Below are 21058 nucleotides of genomic sequence, written 5' to 3' on the forward strand. Positions count from 1 at the left end.
TCAGTCATGTCCTACTCTTTGAGACCCCATGGACTATACAGTCCTTGGAATTCTGTAAGCCAGAATACTGGAGTTGGTAGCCTTTCCCTTCTCCAGGGGATCTTCCCAGCCCAGGGATCGAACCCAGGTCTTCCACAATGCAGGCAGATTCTTTACCAGCTGAGCCTCAAGGGAAGCCCAGAAGGTGACATAAGCCATTTGCTATTTAAATTTAAGTATGTAAGCTAAAGCATAGGGAATCTGTAATAACACAGGGTTTTTCCCGCTTCTCATATTGTAGTGATCTGGTGCCCCTGCACAATGCCTGTTCCTATGGTCATTATGAAGTAACTGAACTTCTGGTCAAGGTTAGTTCTTGTATACTTTTCTTACAGTGTGCATGTTTTTCTTTGTGTTTTAGTGCTTGGTAGATATAGAAGTATTTATAATCATTATAAAATGTGGATTATTGATAGGTCATCTGACTGCTTTGAGATTTTTAAAACACTGTAAGATTTTTTATATAAAGCAGCTTTCCTGTTTTGTGAATGTCAGACTAAGTGATTCTTTAATTTGTAGCTAAAAGTGTAGTTCACAGTTCTTGAAAATATCAGAAAGCAGTTTTTAATGAACCATGTATTATTACAACCACTAGTTAGATTTGCAGGACCTGCCTAGGTGGGTTGAAACAGGCTTACTTGGTAAGCTTCACTTCTTCCAGTATACTGGGCAGAAAAATGGGCGGCTATTGTTTAACGGACAGGTTCCTGAAACTGGCAAAAAACTTCTTGTTTTGCTCCCTGTTGAATGAGAATAGAGGCTACATATTCTTTTTGAGAGTGGATTCAAGGATGTTACTCACACCTATTTCTTTTTGTCCCCTAATCTCTACATACGTATTTGACCATGTTCTTTAATCTTCTCTCTGCACCCATTCTGCCTTTGAAACTTTTCCTCATTCTGTCAGCAGCTATCATGGGAAGGACCTTTGTTTCCAACACCTCCATGCTTCCACTTGGGCTTGTGCTACCACTAAATATATTTTCCCACAGAAACAACTTGATTATAGTAATTAGATACTCTAAATGGTCCATGAGCCTTTATAAATGTGACCATAATATTATTATACATTTAATAGTAATGCTTTTGCTTATTGTAAAACTGAATCAAATTCAACAGAATATTTGGAATGTTACTGTGGATAAGAATGAAGCATCAGATAGATTGGAGGTCTCCCACTTTGCATGTGGATTCTTTACCAGCTGAGCCCCCAGAGAAGCCCGATGGTCTCATGGATATTTACATTTGGCAAAACTCATCAACCTGTATACTTAAGAACTATGTATTTTGCCATATGTAAATCATATCTCAGAAAAGGAAAAAACAGTTCTTATTAAATCTGAAGTTTCATTTGTAACTTTTTTAACAATAAAAGAGTTAAATAGGCACTTGTGGGTAGGCTTAGCAACTAGTGACTCTCTTTTTGGGGGGGAGAAATGTATTCTCTTTCTGAAGGAACTGCTTTGAAAAGTAACCTTTGGGGACATAACCTTTTTAAGCTTGCATGATGTAAATTACACAGTACTAATATTCTAAGTTCTCTTAAAAGTTGAGCACTAAATGTATGCTTTACCCACCCCACTACCAGCATGGTGCCTGCGTAAATGCAATGGACTTGTGGCAGTTCACTCCTCTCCATGAGGCTGCTTCCAAGAACAGGGTTGAAGTGTGTTCTCTTCTCCTGAGTTATGGCGCAGATCCAACACTGCTGAATTGTCACAATAAAAGTGCTATAGATTTGGCTCCCACACCACAGTTAAAAGAAAGGTTAGCATGTAAGTATAAAATGATGAATGTTCAGCTAAACTCTTATACCAGTAACCTAAAATTTTTTATTTCTCGGTTTTTTTCGGAGCAGGGGGGGATTTTTAAATCATAGGCTATTTTCCTTAGCCATGGGTATTTATTGTTGTTCATACTAACATATTTAATCATTTACTCTTAAGATGCTATGAAAGGAAAATATATTTGTATTTGCTTTTTTCAAGGCAAATGCTTTTTGTGTTAGTCTTACAGATGATTGGCTTTGGAAAGAAAGAATTTGAGTTTTGTTCCTATCTTTGATGTGACTTTCTAGTTATCTGTCATGAAGTTTTGTTTGTTTTTTTTCCTTTTTCTTTTTCTTTCTTTGTCATGAAGTTTTTTGGTGTTACTTGTAGGATTTCTGTCATGTAAACATAGTCCCCAGAATGTACCATCTAATATTCTTTGATAGCTGGACAATTCTGTGCTTTTCTGTCTATAACTGAAGTAGGAATAGTAGTGAGAAATAGCCACCTAATTCAGGTATATATTACTATACATGAATAGGAAACTTTTGTTAAACTAGAATTATTCTGGAATAATAAAGGATAATGGATGGTTTCACAAGACTGATGAATAAAAGAGAGGAATCTTAAAAAAATGCCTTCTTTCTAAGTGGCTCTTAGAAATATCCAGCTTGTCTAATCCCCAATGTGTGAGCATAGCCATCTGCTATTGTTATAATGTTAATATGGGGACAAGATCACCTTTTCATTTGTTTCTTTACTGAGAAAAATTCTGTACTTTTGGAAAATTCTCACAACTCTGCTCTGGGAATATATTGCAATAATCCATATACCAGACCAAAATAGACTTTGAATTGGCCATGATGTATTCTCATGGGAATGAATTGAGTCATAACCATGGGGCGTTGGAGTACCACTATCTCCCTTTGCAAGAGTTATATTTGGAGACTCTCTTTTGAGCTTCAGTCTGGCTACTTTGGTAGATAATTTTGAAAATAAGTTCAAGAAAAATACTGTCTCTTTTACAAGGTTAAGTTCCATAAATTTGATAATTCTTATGCCAATTTAAATGCTTCTTCTTCATCTAGATGAATTTAAGGGCCACTCCTTGCTTCAGGCTGCACGGGAAGCTGATGTTACACGAATCAAAAAACATCTCTCTCTGGAAATGGTGAACTTTAAGCATCCTCAGACACATGAAACAGCATTGGTAATGTTTCAGATTTAAGTCTTTAAAATGAAATAGCCAAAAACATTCTAAGTTAATCATAATGCCCTGCCTCTTTTGATGATACTGGGTAACTGACATAATATCCTACTTTTAATAATAGTATTGTTCTAAAAATCTGTGCTTTTTAAGAATTAGTGCCTCTGGATATATAAAGAAAATACTTCAAACAATACAGAAAAACAGACAACCTCATCCCCTCAAAAGTCAATACTGTTGTTCATTTGTGCATCCTTCTAGACAAAAATTTTATCACATACTGGCATATATTATATGTGACTTTTCTATTATAATCTTATATCTCATTTGCTTTTTTTATTATAAAAAGCATAAGTGTTTATGATTGAAAATTTGGAACTCACTGAAAAGTTAATCTTGCCATCAAGATAAAAACCACCTGGTTTTCCTTTTGTTATTGTAATTTTTTTTTTTTTTTTTTCAAAATTAGATCTAAGTCTGTGTGTGTCCCCTTTATACTTTTGAATAAAGTATCTGTGTGAGGCAGTTTCCCTGTTGGAGGTAATGTCAACTTTGTGGTTCTGTAACAGAGTAGATGAGAACTGGGCGGTGTATGGAAAAGCAGTAAGAAAAAAATGGAAGTGACTGAAGATAAGTGTTAGAGGATCAGAAGGAGAATGTGGTAATCAGAGGCCACCTTAGAAGTAGAAATTTAAAAGGAACAAAGCTTTGTGAGTCGCAGAATGTACTTTCAATGAGGGAGATGACAATAAGTAAATTAATGTCTTTGGGGAAGATTTAATTGTAGCCTTCCTTAACTTTTATGGCTAATGTTCATCCTTATGCCATGATATAGGACATGAAGTTTATGTAGGAACCTATCTATAAAGCATTTTAGGCCTTTTTGCTACTTTACCAAAAAAAAAATCCATGTTTAAAAAAAAAAAAAACACAGCATTTCTTATCAGTTGCAAACTGATAAGAAATGCCAGTGCAGAATTTAAATCATAACAGCATCAAGATGGTACAGGGAAATTTGGAAAAACTGACATGGGAAGTTTTCCAGTCTGAAGAATTAATTCTACATCTTGTTTCCCCTTAAGTGTTCTACTATTCCCCTGAAGTGTTCTACTATTAAACTGTGATTAGCCTCAGAATACAAGAAATTAACTGTTGGTAGACATTGTATTGCAGAGGCAGTGTCTTGTGAGTTTCGAGGTCCCAGACCCTGCCTGTAAAAGGATGGGGCAGAAGAGAAAAGGGTGCGATTTGAAATGGATAAGCTCAAGAATTCTTGAATATAAACTATTTTCCATTCTCTGTGCCATCCTGATAGATGTCCTGGGATGATTATTCAAAACATACCAAAAGAGCTGTATTCTCCAATTAGAAGTGATTTTATTAAGGGCAAAGGAATGAGTTTGGTGACCGCAACAGTATCAGAATGAACCTGAAGCAAAGCCATGAAGATCAGATAAGCTTTCTAATTAGCAACAAGTTAAAATCAGACACATTCGTGTATACTGTGTTTAGATGTATGTGCAAGTTACCTTGACAGTTACCCAGAAATTTTATTCCATGAATTCTCAGGCTTTAGTTTTAATTTAACATTCATACATTGATTAAGTCATTCACTCACTGACATTTATTGAACACCTGTTGTGTATGAGTATAATCCTGGATTTGGGGGAGATAAAGATCTGGGACATGACCATGAGAGTTTTACTGGGTTTATGATTGGTGAATCCCTACCTCCTGTCTCCCTTCCTCCTTGATGCATCATAAACATAGATCCTGAAGCCTCCAGCTCAAACTGGATCAGTTTCCACCACCAATTTAACCAAACAGGTAATCCAAGGTCCTTATTCTGCTAGAGCACCTCATTGAGAAAGAAGGAAATACCACCTAGTTTGTCAGCTATCCCATCAGTGTTTCTACCAGGCAGAATCCAGAGCTGACAAACGCTGTGCTATTTCTTCATTAAAGAAATCTCGACCTTTGGAGTGTTTTATTAACTTTTAAAAAATAACATAAACACCATGCTCTTTGGGAACAGTTTTGAAAGGACTGTTGATCACAGTTTAAGGTGTTCATCACAGCAGTGGTAGCTTTTGCAGAGTGGTAGGGCAACTATAAAGCTTGATCAAAATATTTAATAACATATCACCTGGTAAATAGGATTTTCAGGCCCTGTCAGAATTTGGTAATCATTGCACATTCTATCCAATAGAAAGTCTTTGAAGAGCAAAGTTAAGTCAAAAGTGAAACAAAGACATGAAATAGCTAACATCTTGATTATTTTTGGTTGGAAACACGAATATTCTTAAAAATCAGTTATATAGGTGATTAATGCTACAATTTAAATTATCTAGCATTGTGCTGCTGCATCTCCATATCCCAAAAGAAAGCAAATATGTGAACTGTTGCTAAGAAAAGGAGCCAACATCAATGAAAAGACTAAAGAGTAAGTTTGCTTTTAATAATTAAAAATTATTGACTCTTTTGTTTTCTGGAAAATACATTCATTGTCCGGCTGACTTTTTCTCTTTAAGATTCTTGACTCCTCTGCACGTGGCTTCTGAGAAAGCTCATAACGATGTTGTCGAAGTAGTGGTGAAACATGAAGCAAAGGTATACTTCATTTTTGGTAATTTTTGGTAATCCAGTGAGTTGTTTCTGATTTTGTAGATGAAATGCCTGATTTTCTAAACTATTTACTCTCTCCTAAATATTTTTCCCTCAAAATAGTTCTGCAGATACTTTTTCTGTATCTTTTTGCTAGAAAATCTGTGGATTTACTCAAAGAAACATTATTCCTGTATATCCTTCTTTCAGCCTTCCTGTTAACCACACCCCACTGGTCAAGTTATTCTTCTTTTTCTAACAGTACACTCTTAAGAGTATCCCTAGCCAGACATATTTATTCTGGAATTCTCTTCTGGTGTCTTCTGTTCCTTGCTTACCATGATAACTCCTATTATTTATCCCAGCCATAGTCTCTCTTACCCTCTGTTATTTCTGCCAGAGAACATGGAACAGAAGGAAATAAGTTATTTAAATAAGTTGACTAAAAAGATAACTCCACATTGTGAAGCTGCTGTTCTGTAGTTGGCACTTGTACAAAAAGCATTTTTTAAAAAATCAATCACAAAAGTCATTCCATTCCAGAGCATTCAGGAGAGAAATGTTTTCTTTATAAGAGTTATACTTTTTATTAGGAGAATATTGTTTTTCTGTTTATAGAAATGGTATACTTAAGTTTAAAGTCAAGTTGATTTCACTGTGTTGGACACCGTAAGCTTAGAAAATACCATATATCAGCTATACCTCCAAAAAAAGTCAAGTAGACTTAAAGAAGATAAGCATTTTATTCATGGAGTAGTTAGGTTTTCATCAAGGCTGAAAGTCATCATTTCTTACCCAGGAACTTTAAAAAAAATTTCTCAATAAACAATACACATAGCATCCCAGATTGGAAGAGATAACAGTCATTTAATTCTCAACAGTTTTCACAGTTTCCTTAGCCAGAGATCCTTGTCTTCTTCAAACAAAATCTTGATAGAAATACATTGTATAATAGAATTGAGCTGCTCTGAGAAGAAAGAAATAGAGATTCCTTTACCCGTTGGGGGCCCCTAAGGCTCTTCTCTAAGTGAACTTTGCAGAATGATTTTCTAAGCTGTCCTTTCTTGGGTTTCTACTCAAGGAACCACTTCAGATTCTGCAGGTATTTTTTTATGTTGCCTCTCAGTGTCCTAATTTCTCTCTTATTTGGGGGAATTCTTGATAATGTATAATTTCAATCTTTCCTATTGTAAAGTATTAAAAAAATAAAGTTTATTTCTGCTTGACTGCTTGGCATATCTCATTTGTCTGTCCTATAACTTTTTGTTGATTGCTTCTTTTCTTACATGTGGTGTGTTACTTGAAGACTATCTGGATGCATATTAAACTTGAGTTGTGTAACTCAATGAAACAGTCTTGGCTAGGGTGACCAACCGTCCTAATCCCCAAACTGAGGGATTTCTGGGAACACAAGACTTTTAAGTGCTAAAACCAGAATTATCCCAGTCAAACTAGGACAAGTTGGTCACCCTAATATTGACACAGAATGGCACCCAAATAAAGTTTTCAAGTGGATATAGTTACATTTCAGTGAATGTGAGTTCATGAATAAATAGATTAGTTGCTCTGAGCATTTTAAGTTGATTTTTCTGATTCTGTAAGCATGGAGACTAGCTTTTTGTAGGTTACTTTTAGAATTATTGAGAAAGTCTTTCTGTATAATCCTGTTCAGATGTTCTCCAGCTCCATGAATGTGAATTGGATAGTGTCTCAAAACACACTAGTGGTCACATAATTGATTACTGAGGAATTTTATTTTTCAGTATGTTTTGAAGAATTATTTTCCAGGGTGGCAGGGGAGGGAGTTGGTGGGTTGGAAATGAGATAGAAGGGGTCTTACAGATGATTTTTTTTTTATTATTACTATGAAAATTTTCAAAAATACAGCCAAGTTGAGAAAATTTTAGAGTATAACTTTATACTCACAGTATAAATTCTACCACTAGCTTTTTACCATATTGTTTTCTTACATATCCATCAATTTTTCCCTCTTATCAGTATCTTATATTTTTTGACACACTTCAAAGTAATTTGCAAGTTACTATATACATCTCCCTAAGTTCTTTTAATAGGCATCAACTAGAGGTCAGTATTTGTTCACAGTTTTTCTTTGGATGTGGAATTTACATACAATGAAATATACAGCTCTTAAATGTACATTTACTGAATTTTGCCTAATGCAAACACCTGTGTAACCAAAACTCTTGAATATGGAGAACATGACCACATGGCAGAGACAGTGTCCCATCCAGGGCAGTCTCCTTGCCTAAAGGCAACAGCCGTTTTGATTTTTTTTCTACAGTAGATTAATTTGCCACTTTGGACCTTCATGTCCATGGAATTGTACAGTATTCATTGACTCTTTTGTGTCAAACTTTTTTTCACTCAGGTTAATGTTTTGGAGATTCAGCAGTAACAATAATTCTTTTTATTGCTGAGAAGTATTCCATTGTGTGAATATACTGTAGTGTCTTTGCCTTTGTACTGATTGTATTTTAAATGATAAACAAGAAAGAAGATTAAGTCAATGGAAATAAGTATTTTAATGTTAATTTAGTGTCTGACTTTGTTATCTGTTATCTTGGGGTTAGTCTCCACATTTCTGCACCTCAGTGATCATTAAAAATACATGGATTAGACTTTCTAGGCAATGTCTATAAATGCGATGAATCTATGAGTGCTTTAATGTTAAACACAGCTATTATTCCACATCTTAAACTTTTAATCCAAAATTGGATCTCCTGATCTCAGCCTTCATGAATTGGTGAATTTGTACTCTAAATTTGAGAGAAAATACTTTCTTTGACACTGGAAAATAGTCTTTATAAGAGAATACTTGAGCATTTTTAAGTTAATAACAAGTGTTGAACCTGAACCCATAATTAGAGCATTTTAAATTTTGTACCACAGGCTAATTTCCATTTTTTCTGATTGTTAAGGTTAATGCTCTGGATAATCTCGGTCAGACTTCTCTGCACAGAGCTGCACATTGTGGTCATCTGCAAACCTGCCGCTTACTCCTGAGCTATGGGTGTGATCCTAACATTATATCCCTTCAGGGCTTTACTGCCTTACAGATGGGAAATGAAAATGTGCAGCAACTTCTTCAAGGTATTGAATACTTCAATGAAATTATTTTTCAATTAACGTTTAAATTTTTTTCGTATATCATGTAGGAGTTGGTAGTAAAAAGAAAATTTTTCAAAATTATTGTCTGTTATTTCTTCTTGATCAACTCATTGTAGTCAGTGTCCACATGTCAAGTCTTTAATAAGCTTTTCCCAGTAGCGTTTGCTATTGATCTTTGCTGAGTAAATAGCTGGCTCTTAAGTTTTTATCTAGAAAGGTTTTAAAAGTGAAGTGCAGTAATTGCTATTTCTTTTTAAAGAGAGGAAAACTGAAAAGAGTAGATATCTCCTAGTAGAGCAGCCAGAGCTATAAATAATACTCTAGAGACCAGTCCTGCCTCTTCACTCTTTTCTAGATCCTTCATATAAGGCATATAGAATCTGTACAAAGTAACCAACTATTTGACTTATGTTTGAATACACTGATATTCATTGCATTTTAAAATCAGTTTATATTCAATATCTACACATTTGGTGTAGGTTAAACATTTCAGTCTAGAAATCTGGTCCCTTCCAATTAAAGAAAAATAAATAAAAGAAATCCGGTCCTATAATTTCAAAGTGTTTTTGTCTACATCTCTGTATTTTACTAGAAATTAATAGAACGTCTTTGACACCTTCAAAGCTCAAATGAGAAGAAATGTAACAGACCAAGCGTTTCATACTTTTAATAGTCCCGTTTGATAATCCTTATGCCTGTGGTTTAGAAACCACATTTTGACAAAAACGCTGCTTGAATAGATGAAGGCAGATTAATACTTTCTCCTGGGAACTTCTAAAATTCTGAACTACAAGACTGCTCTCAAAATTGCCTTTACTTTCCCATTTACCATGCATTTGTTTCAGTGTCAGAATTGAGGGTAATAGCATTAGTTCTGTTCAGTTACCTAGTGATGGACAGTTACAATCTTCTTGATTTTATGCTACACACTATATACATTACCTTTCCAACGAGTTTCTTAAAGTGGAGTTTCCGAGTCAAGGTTAACATAATTGTTAAATCATCTCCTAGAAAGGCTGTTATGTACCATTTTACATTCCTATTAATAGTGTATGACAGGACCTGTTTTCCTTGTCAGCCCCACGTATTATGATTCTTTATAATTTCCTTGGGTGAGTGTGTGTGTGTATGTTTGTATTACAGAAATAATAGGTGCTTTTTGAAATGCAAATTATAGAAATATTGACAGTTTAACTCCTTCATTTGCCCTTTGTCCACTAATGGATGAAAGAAAAGCCTAGTATCTCATTTTAATTTGCATTTCTAAGGTATACGCTGCAATATTTTTTCAGTTTTGTTCTTTGCCTGTAATTTGTTTAGTGCTATGTTGTTGTCTGACAGATATTTTTCCAAATCAGTTTTGGTTTTGCCTTTGATGTACTGCTTTAGGATGCTTTTCTATTTCAAGATAAATATTCACCTGTTTTTTAAAAATACTTTTAAGATTTTTAAATTTTTCATACGTAGCATCTTTAACCCATCTGAAGTTTGTTCTAAGATACAAGGTATATGTTTCGTTCCTTTCTTAACGAGATTTAAAATGAGCTATAAAACATAGAGTTTCAGACCTGAAAATAACTTCACTTGTTCCTAATCCAACATCTTTCTTTGTAGAACTGGAACAATCTGAGGCCCAGAAAGTTCAAGTGACTTGTTCCAATTCAGATAGCTAGTCAGTGGCAGAACCATGGTTAGATGTCTAGCTGTTTCTCTCCTTATTTAATACTTTACCAACAGTCATTGACTTCATTTTAATCTTTTGTTATCTATTTTATATTCCATTATATTGCTTAAATCTCATTTTATAGTTATTTTTCATACCTATATACATTTTACATATGTGATGTTTCAAAAAGGTTTATACTGCTTTTCCCGTACTACTATGGAGATTTCCTACATACTTGCCATCAAACTGTAAAAAGAACTTTACTCTCATAAGATGCCTCCCTTAAAACTTGGTCCCCCCAAAAAAAAAAACAAACAAACAAACAAAAAAAAAAGTCCCATCTTCCAAATAAAAGTTAATCACTCTTTCTTCTCTTTCTTTCTTTTTTTTTTTTAGAGGGTATCCCATTAGGTAATTCAGAGGCAGACAGACAGTTGCTGGAAGCTGCAAAGGCTGGAGATGTAGAAACTGTAAAAGTAAGACATGATCTTATGATTTTTTTAACATTGGGTTTTTATTTTGACAGTGTTTAATGAATCCGTACTGTTAAAATGAAAAAATCTAGTTATTTATATGTGCATTGTTTTAAAAGGTAAATAATGCTAATTAGTTAGTTCTGCTCTGCAAATAAGGATCATTGAGTAATGGAAGAAACTTTAGTATCACATGGATCTCAGTAAATACATCACAATTATAAATTTAGATAACTACATGTTTATGGGAATGCATTTTGTTTAAAGAACCTATTCATTTGTCCCTTTAAAAGAATGAGCTATTTGAAATTATTGTCTCTTCTTGTTTACATATGATACATAAAACAGAAAGGGAAGAAAACTAAACAGTGTATCCCTCTGTCTGTATGTTTATTCTGATTTCTTTGCCTCCTCTACCCCTGTGAGGACCCAGTGTTTAAATATAATAATAACACAATGTCACCACTTTCCAGAGCCACTGTCTCCCCATAATCTTCAATTTATCTGGATTGAAATGTTTTTTTCAAGAAGAACCATCTTGAGCCCTTCTGTGGCCCATCTCCTATAATGTTCTTCCATAGAATAACCTTTCCTCAAATTTTGCTTTTATTGTAATACATATGTATTTATGTGATATGTAATCATATATAATGTCTTACTGCCTATACCAGATATTCCTGTTCCTACAGAAACTATATTAGTATATCCAGGTATATAATCCAGAAGATTGAAATTTTGAAAGAGCAAGACTGTTTTTCAAGTCAACTAGTATAAATTAAAATTAATTCACCATGTTTCATGATTAAATAATTCTTTAGTAAAACAATGTTAATTTCAATTTCCAAAGCTAGTAGGAGGGAAAAAGCCCTGTTGTGTCCTCCCCCCAAACAGACTTTTTAAAAAATGCTTGGTCCTATTTGAGGGAGCATTGATAGGTAATAAGTTTTATTAAAAGCTAAAATTATTTAAAAAAAGAAAAAAAAAGCTAAAATTATTGATTTGATTCATGGCAGAAGTCTCCATTTGAAGCAGTTTCAGTATATTTCTTCATGGTGTTCTTAATCCTGAACAGACCTACCCCACAAAGTAAATTAGATTTCTTGAGAATGAAACTATGTCAGTGATGGTCTCATCAGAACTTGAGCTCTGAGGATATTTATTCACTGTGCTTTTAAATCAAGAGATTTCTGAAAGTTGATTTTAAAAGTCCATGTGCTCTTTTCCTCCTACTTTATCTGTGTAGATAGTACAGTCACCTCCAGGTAACTTCAGATTTCATTGTTTTGAAAGAAAAATGCTATTATGCAGTTTTATTATTTGACTTGTTTTGTAGTTATGTTCTCATGCCCTTAATTAGGAGGTTAATACGGTATTGAAAGAGGGATTTTGTTCTCTTACTGACTAGTGAATGACTTAGAAAAACAAATCACTCAAGTTAAGGATAGTGAGGTGTTTGTCCCGGAAGAAATGGTAAGTTGTGTTAGATGGACAAGGTGGAGTTAAAGTCAAGTAGTTGATTTTTATGTGTTGGGTGGAGGTGGTGATAAAAAATTGTAATGCTCATCCATTTACATATATTAAAGAGCATAAAGCTGTGTTCAGTACGCCTACTATTAAAAACCAGACTTTGTTTTCATAAAGATAAAAGAAGACCATAGGAAGAAACAGATGAAGTGAGGATGGGACTAGGTGCAGTAATTGTACTTAGAGAATGAAATAATGCCATTTAATTAAGGAGGACCTTCCTCTCTCCCTGTGATAGGCATTAGGCTGTCTTCCCTTACCTCTACTTTTAAAGTCACTTACTGAACATTTATCTCCATCAACCTTTCTATTCCTTGTGTATCTGTAGACAGGCAGCTTGCTATGAATCACTGAGACACCACCACCTGCATGTTTCCCAGTGAACACTTAATTATGTGCTTGGTTGTGTTTGTCTACTGGTGAGCTGTCAGGCTAGATACTTAGACACCTACTACTAGAAAACTTCTCTGAATGGACAAAATTAAACTTGAGAGCTAGGGAGTTAAGAGTGGCCAGTGATAACTACTGAATCTAGCATCAACACTTTACACATGTTGAAAATACTTATTCCCTAGAGCCGACTTCAGACCCACAAAACACCCTTTCTCAGTGACAGAACACTGAATGTGTGTATCTAACAAGCTCTCGTGTGGAAAGCAACTGAATAGCTTTGTCAGACCTGTTATTAAACCCGTTGAGGTAAAACCACTGTTCCCTGGCTCCTTTGGTTTATTAGGCTTAGCTTATCTCTGCTTTAGGGTAGGCTAGTAAAAAAGAGAAAGGATTTTTACTAATATTCTTTTTACTAAAATATTTTGACTTTTTTTTAAACACCATGATTTATTATCTGTGCTGCTTTCTTTCCTCAAATATTCACACTTTTCATGCAAAATACCCTTGAGTATTTTGAGTGTTACAGCTTTTCTCAGCCAGACTTCTCATCTGAACAACAAAAAACAAACAAAAAAATGTAAAAACTTCGGAGTGACTTTTCTTAACTCTCCCAAGGATGGTACATAACCAATAGCAATCTATTAATTAATTCATTCCATATAGTACAGTATAATTCTCTAGGTGTAATTCCTTGACAGTCAGCATCAGCATCATGTGGGAACTTGTTAGATATGTAACTTCTCAGGCCCAGTCCCAGACATCTGGAGGCTGGACCCAATGCACATGAAAATTTAAGAACCACTGTTCTAGAACAGTACTCCTCAGATTTTTAATGTGCTTACAGATCACCTAGAGATCATGTCAGAATGCAGAGTCTGATTGAGTAGGTCAGAGCGTCTGAGAATCTGAGTTTTTAACAAGTTCCCAGGTGATGCCAATGCTTCTATGATCCAGTGTATCTGTATATATATTTGCCACAAAATGGAAATTACTGTTGCTTACTGCTACTTACATTACCTTTATGTAAATAGTAGTAATGGTAATAATAAAATTTACCCACTAGCTTTAGCAAAAGAAGATGATTACAGATAAGAGGACCAGAGGGATTGCCAATAAAGGGCAAGATGAAATAATAAATAGCAAAGAGTGTCTGAGAAATTTGATGAGACAAAATAAATCAGGCATTTGAAATTTCTACTAGATGAATGAAAACAAGAAGTCAGAATGTATAGCATCATGTGTATACTGTGTTGCATCCTACAGAAACTGTGTACTGTTCAGAGTGTCAACTGCAGAGACATTGAAGGGCGTCAGTCTACACCGCTCCATTTTGCAGCTGGCTACAATCGGGTGTCTGTGGTGGAATATCTGCTGCAACACGGAGCTGATGTGCATGCTAAAGATAAAGGGCAAGTACTAGCCATTGCTGTGGCCTCTCTCTGCCTTTATCTGACTCTCTTAGGAAAATCTGAAAACATTTTTATGAGATGGTGGTTCTTTTATTTTCAGAGAAGTCTGTTCTCTAACATTGGCTTAAGTATACTTCTTAATTTCAGTTAAGATTTTTTGATTTTTATGAAGTAGCATTTTTATGAAGACTTAGTTGCTTAATGCCTTGTTATTTTATAATAGCCAAGGAGATTGCAACAGTAGTGTGATACTGATTTTTAATGTAGTAAATATTTTAGTTTGCATTGAGGATACTTGATTTCTTCCAGTTTATATTAAAAAAAAAAAAAAAATACTTCTTAGGAATCCCCTGTTGGTTCAGTGGTTCTCACTGCCATGGCCCCAGGTTCAACTCAGTCCCTGGTCAGGGAACTAAAATCCCATAAACTGTGCTCTGTGGCCAAAAGAGAAAAAATAAATAAATAAAAATATAATTCTTAATCCTACATATTGCAAAATAGATGCTTGTTATGTTCTCTGCAATTTTAAATATTTTTAACATTTCAAAAAATAAAAATAAAAAAATAAAATTTCCTCTCTGCCCCTGCCAAATAATTCCATTTCTGCTTACAATAAATTTAGGTTCTATATATTAAAATCAGTAAAATTTCTTGTACAATTCAAGAAATTTATCATCTCTGTGTAGTTATTTAAATTAAAATATATCTTTGTGTTTTCTTTTTTATTTAACTTTTCACTTCAGAGGCCTTGTACCTTTGCACAATGCGTGTTCTTACGGACATTATGAAGTTGCAGAACTTCTTGTTAAGCATGGAGCAGTAGTTAATGTAGCTGACTTATGGAAATTTACACCTTTACATGAAGCTGCAGCCAAAGGAAAATATGAAATTTGCAAACTTCTGCTTCAGGTATATTTAAGTATTTATGGACAGGGTATATAACGTAGAATATGTTTATTATATTACTTGTAACTCCAAACTTTAATCATAAAGGGATAGGAAGCAAAACTCTAATTCTGTGCCTAGATTTCAGAATAAATGTCATGAACAGTATAACCCAGGTTTATTTAGCACTAATGAAATTGATAGTATGTTGGTGTCTGCACTGGTACGAGTGTAGGTATTTTACAGTAAAATAAGACTATAGTTAAATTTATACTTTATGCAAACATTGAAATGTTTGTGAAAACTAAAAATAGCATATGTGAACGGTAATTTTTAGTGAAATACTGTTCTGTTTTGAATGTAGTTTAAAGTTTTGCATTAATTAAAGCTCAATAATATTTAAGTGTCTTTTTTATTGTAATTTTTTGTGTATTAAGCATTATTAATAGTCATGGTAACCTTTAAGGTAGAGTCTCTGTATAAAATAGATTGACTATTTTCTCGTCATCCAAAGGCAAACTTAAGCTAAACCTTCCCTTTCTGTTTTTCACATGCCCAGCATGGTGCAGACCCCACAAAGAAAAACAGAGATGGAAACACTCCTTTGGATCTCGTTAAAGATGGAGATACAGATATTCAAGATCTACTTAGGGGAGATGCAGCTTTATTGGATGCTGCCAAGAAGGGTTGTTTAGCCAGAGTAAAGAAGTTGTCTTCACCAGATAATGTAAATTGCCGTGATACACAAGGCCGACATTCAACACCCTTACATTTAGCAGGTAGGTGAATGAAATGTCACAGACAGGCTGGTACATCTAAGATTCATTTTACCTGAGTAAAATATTTCCTGTAAGTAAATTTGAAAGATTTGAATCAGGTGTCTTCTAATACTATTATACAGGGCCGTGTTCTCTACAGTATGGCCATTTACATTCAGTAAGAATAATTGAAAGAGGCTTTGCCAGTCTCCGTGTGCTTTAGAACCTTTATTCCAGGTCATCATGTTGTTTGAATCATCTTTGGTGAATGTGTTTTCGCTGTAGAAGCTTTGAAAATATCCTTGCTTGAGTCAGCCTTCCTGATGGGAAGTTAAAATTTTCCATTCTTCTAATGATAGTTGTTAAAACGGAAGCAGAAAAAAGTCTTTAGACTTCCAAAAGTTACATATAATTCTTGTCATTTGTTGTATTAGTTTGTAAGGCCTGTCTTAACAAATTACCACAGACTAGGTGGCTTAAGCAACAGAGGTGTATTTTCTCAGCTTTGGAAATGTTGGCAGGATTGTTTTTTCTGAGGCCTCAGTCCTGGCTTGCAGATGGCCACCTTCTCTCTGAGTCCTCACATGGCCTTTTCTGTGTATATGTGCACCCTGGTGTCTCTGTGTCCTAACTTCCTCCTCTTATAAGGACAGCAGTCATGTTGAATTAGGGCTGACCCTCACGGCCTTGTTTTAACTGAATTACCTCTTAAAAGGCCTTATCTTCAAGTACAGTCACATTCTAAGGTACTACGATTAGGGCTTCACCATAGGAGATTTGGGGGGTATAGTAGAATACCTAACATTTGTCCTGAGTTTTCACTCATGAAGCTGGCAGAGTGTATCTTTGTCTTCATTGCATGTGGTGCAGCATTGTGATTCCAGTACAGCTTTCTGAGCTGCATTGAAGGTGCTGGCAGGACTTCCCCGGCAGTCTAGAGGTTAAGACTTTGCTTCCACTGCAGGGGCATGGGTTCAGTCCCAGATCAGAAAACTGAGATCCCACATGCCTCGTGGCCAAAAAATAATAATAATTTTTAAATAAAAATGCATATACCTTTAAAAGAAAGAAGAAAAATTTGCTAGGGAGTGGGTCATTAAAATCACTGAGCTGCTAGTCTTTTTAGTGGAGTTGCTTCATAGGCATGTTTGACCCATACAGATTAGTATAAATATACATGGTTTAAAAAGAGAAAAAAGGAATGCAGCTGTTTCCCACTTTGTGTAATGTGGGAAGTTCTCTTCTGTCACTTCCTTTCAGTCTCACATTGTGAGCAACTGTGTTCCTAGGGAATTTTTTGTTTAGTTTTTGGCCATGCCTGGCAGCATGGCATGCAGGATCTTAGTTTCCCAACCAGGTATCAAACCCAGGCCCCCTGCAATGGAAGCACAGAGTCCCAGCCATTTCCACCAGCTAAGTCCCATAAGAGCTTTTAGTGTTTGTGGTTTATACCTGTAAATTATGACCCCGTGTGAGTTGGGAACCCACAGGTCAAGGGAAAGAATTACTCCATCTGTGTGTCTTTTAGAGCAGTTTGGAAGTGATAAACCACAAATGCTAACAAAGCGAGGTAAGACTTTTCTTCCTCTGGCAATCAGGAGTTAGTAGTCCATGTAAGAGAAAATGTGGCCTGATCTCTGAGTTGGATTGCGCCATGCATAATTACTTGCATAAGCTCTGAATCTTTATGGTAGCTTATCTAGAACACTGAGTATTACTTTGTAAGTGTGTGTTATCTTTGTAAGTGGCAAATACATTGTACACACAAAACGTTTCTCACTTCTGTAGTATTACGCTTTGAGACATGGAAGGACTTTTGAATTTGGTGTATTTACGTTATGGTAGTTTTGTTTTTCTTGATCTTACTGATTTTTTTTTTTTTTTTTTTTGCTTTAGATGTCTTAGCAAAAGGCTGAAACTGCAGTAAAAGTGAATGAATTATATATTTTGAGCTATTCTAAAGTTTCAAGTGATAGCTGATTTTATGTTGACAAAGTTAAATTCCAGATTTGCTTTCAAACTATGATTATGTGTCAAATACAATATATCAATACATACTTTTTTTTTTTTTTTTTTTTTTTTACCAAGAACACATACTAAGATAGCTGTCGGTTCCCAAGATGACAGCTGGGGCATTATAGTACATTTATAAAATACTCAGTTTTACTACTTCATGGCTTTAGCAGCAGTAGATTCTGCTGCCGGTAGAGATGTGTACCCTTACATTCTCTCTGGCAAAAAACATGTCTTTGTGACCTTCTGAGGAAATGGGACCCCGAGACCCACTGATGTGTTGTCTTCTGCTCTGCCAGGCACTTCTGTTCCTAACTTTGCTTTTAGGATGCCTTTTACTTGCAGCCCTGAGACCATTTACCTGAGGTCAGGAAGTTGTGTATACAATAACTATGAAGGCAGGGTCTTTGTTAAGAAGGTTTTAAAAGGGACGATTTAAGTAAATCAAGCAATATAACTTTAGAATCACAAAAAGAAATGAATTTCATCACTGAAAATGTCCAACTTGAAGGCCAGTGGGCAATTTTTTTTCATAAGCTAAATCTTTAATAGATTCCATTGGAGAATTTCAGATTTCAGTAAAAGCTCTTATTTTAAAAATCCTATCTTTTAGAAATATATATATATGTGTAGCTATTTTTATATTAACAAGTAAAAGTAATTTTACTTCTTTTCTAAATTAGCTGGTTATAATAATTTAGAAGTTGCAGAGTATCTCCTACAGCATGGAGCTGATGTGAATGCTCAGGACAAAGGAGGACTTATTCCTTTACACAATGCAGCATCTTATGGCGTAAGTTCTTTCATGTTAGCTTTTAAAATGTCAGACGTTTTCTCAGTGAAAATCAGTATTACAATTCAAAGGAAATTTAGTTTGACTTTCTCATTTTACAGAGAATAAATATGAGCGCTGAAGATTAAATAACTTCTAAGTTTCAATTCTGTCTGTTGTAGCTTGCTGGGAGCTTGCTGTGTGACATGGGACATTTTGTCTTTCATTGTTTCACCTTCCTTAGCACACAGCTCTTATTTTCAGTGAGACGTTAGTGATTTTGTTTATTTGTTGGTACCCAGAAAATTCACTGGGATTCATACAAATCTGTTGAGATCAGATGCATTGTTTCTGACTTGTATTTAATAGCCTTGAATATTAACCATCAGTATTGACCATCTTCAGTTGATTAATTAAGGAAGGCTGCAGGTTTATAAATTGATGTTTAGCAGTTATAACACTTAAATGAGATATTGTTAAAGTTCTGTTAGTTTAGTTTCTTCCTGTGTAGTATTCTTATCTATTTTCAGGATGTTTTCTCAAGTTATGTAAATGTCTACTACTGTAATTTTTAATCAATAGCCCATAAATTTTGATGGGGAAAAAGCACATTTTTTCATTTCTAGGGTATAGCTAGTATCTTTTTAAGAACTAAAATATGATAAAGTAATAATTCAGACTGTAATAAGTTGGTTTTCTTTTACAGCATGTAGATGTAGCAGCTTTACTAATAAAATATAATGCGTGTGTCAATGCTACGGACAAATGGGCTTTCACACCTTTGCACGAGGCAGCCCAGAAGGGACGAACACAGCTTTGTGCATTACTCTTGGCCCATGGAGCTGATCCAACACTTAAAAATCAGGAAGGACAAACACCTTTAGATTTAGTTTCAGTAAGTGATGGGATCTTTGAAAAAATCTCAGTGCTTTCCTGATGTTTTAAAAATTCCCTTGGGGTGTGTGTGTGTGTGTGTGTGTGTGTATGTATATATATACATATATATATGTGTATGTATATATATATATATAATGTCTTCATGGTGAATGTGGCAAAATCTGGCTTTTAGCTTGGTTTAAATTTTGAATCCCTTTGGTATTAAAATATAGTAAGTAAATAGTAGAATTACCAGTTATTGTAAGCTGACTACTTTTAGAAATGGGAAAGAGAAGTATAAGGTATACTGCTTACATTAGTTGGGAAACAAGCAGACAGGGCGCTTCATGAAATTAGTTCAGCTGGTTGGATAGAATTTTCTAAGCAAGCTGACAGCTCAACTCTGTTTGCAGGATTATTTCTTAAGGGAAATGTCCTTCCAGTTCCAAACTAACTTAGAAGTGAACTGTTTTTCATTCAGTCCACCCATGTGTTAGTCCACTAGATGTAATTAAGTGACATTGAAACAGGATGCCCTAGCGAACATGCTTGGGCTTTAGAGTCAAACAGACCTGCCTTAGAATTCTAGCTCTACCACTTAACAGTTGTATGGTTTTGCAGGTTGCTTAACCTCAAAGCCTCAGTTACCTAATCTGTTAATGGAAGTAAATTGTATTTGGTTAATATGAGAATTAAATGAGGGGATGTACCTCATGCTCTCAGGTACATAAGAAGTATCCAGTAAATTGTGCTATTATTATTTTTAAGTGTTACATACCAACTATGAGTGTCACGGGAGTCCTCAGATTCGGGGAAAGAAGGTGAGGATTGAAAAGGTAGTATAAATGACAGGCCATGAAAACAAGTACTGATTTACTTCTTGCTGAATGTTAATTACTTGGTGTCTTAATTGAGCATTGTAAAAGAATAGTTGTTGTTTAATTGCTAAGTCTTGTCTGACTCTTTTGGGACTGTATGGACTATAGCCCACCAGGCTTCTCTGTCTATGGGGTTTCCCAAGCAAGAATACTGGAGTGGGTTCCATCTCCTTCTCCAGAGGATCTTCCCAACCCTGGGATCGAATCCTCATCTCCTGCTTGCCAGGCGGATTCTTCACCACTGAGCCACTGAAAGAATAGTATTTGTTACTAATTAAATTTAATATACCAGTAAACTTGGGGATTTTTTTCCATTCTGGCATATTTGATTAAAATTATATCTTTATTCCCTACCCTTCCAAATGTTCGATTTTGAGAAACAAATATGTTGCTGAACTTTTTCCAAAAAAAATCAACCATCATTCTGTTTGCTAAAGTTCTACATAGATTGAAATACTTCAGAATGCCTTTAAAAGATTTCAGATCTTACTTTTTAAAGTTTATATTTCTAAAATAATTTCAGTACATCAATCATGTCTTAGGATTTTTTTTCTTGCTTTGCCACATCTTACACTTTGATTTTGCATGCCTCAGAGTATGTGTTCTATATTATGTTTCACAGTTAATAACAGTTTAGCTGAATATCACTTATTTGCTTCACTT

The 21058-nt window shown here is 34.8% G+C and overlaps 1 protein-coding gene across 1 annotated transcript in view; it reads left to right on the forward strand.

Moving 5' to 3' along the window:
• The window catches only part of TNKS2 (tankyrase 2), a 63507-nt gene that overhangs the window by 23508 nt on the left and 18941 nt on the right, over nucleotides 1-21058 (forward strand). Inside the window, exons 7-18 of the mRNA XM_065922907.1 lie at nucleotides 281-347; nucleotides 1628-1814; nucleotides 2897-3018; nucleotides 5367-5458; nucleotides 5547-5625; nucleotides 8559-8730; nucleotides 10811-10890; nucleotides 14068-14213; nucleotides 14957-15122; nucleotides 15658-15877; nucleotides 18553-18662; nucleotides 19348-19536. Of these exons, the coding sequence (XP_065778979.1) occupies nucleotides 281-347; nucleotides 1628-1814; nucleotides 2897-3018; nucleotides 5367-5458; nucleotides 5547-5625; nucleotides 8559-8730; nucleotides 10811-10890; nucleotides 14068-14213; nucleotides 14957-15122; nucleotides 15658-15877; nucleotides 18553-18662; nucleotides 19348-19536 (1630 nt within the window). The remainder of the gene's footprint in view (nucleotides 1-280; nucleotides 348-1627; nucleotides 1815-2896; nucleotides 3019-5366; nucleotides 5459-5546; nucleotides 5626-8558; nucleotides 8731-10810; nucleotides 10891-14067; nucleotides 14214-14956; nucleotides 15123-15657; nucleotides 15878-18552; nucleotides 18663-19347; nucleotides 19537-21058) is intronic.

The sequence above is a fragment of the Muntiacus reevesi genome, chromosome 2 (assembly GCF_963930625.1).
Source record: "Muntiacus reevesi chromosome 2, mMunRee1.1, whole genome shotgun sequence".
In the NCBI taxonomy this organism is placed as follows: Eukaryota; Metazoa; Chordata; class Mammalia; order Artiodactyla; family Cervidae; genus Muntiacus; species Muntiacus reevesi.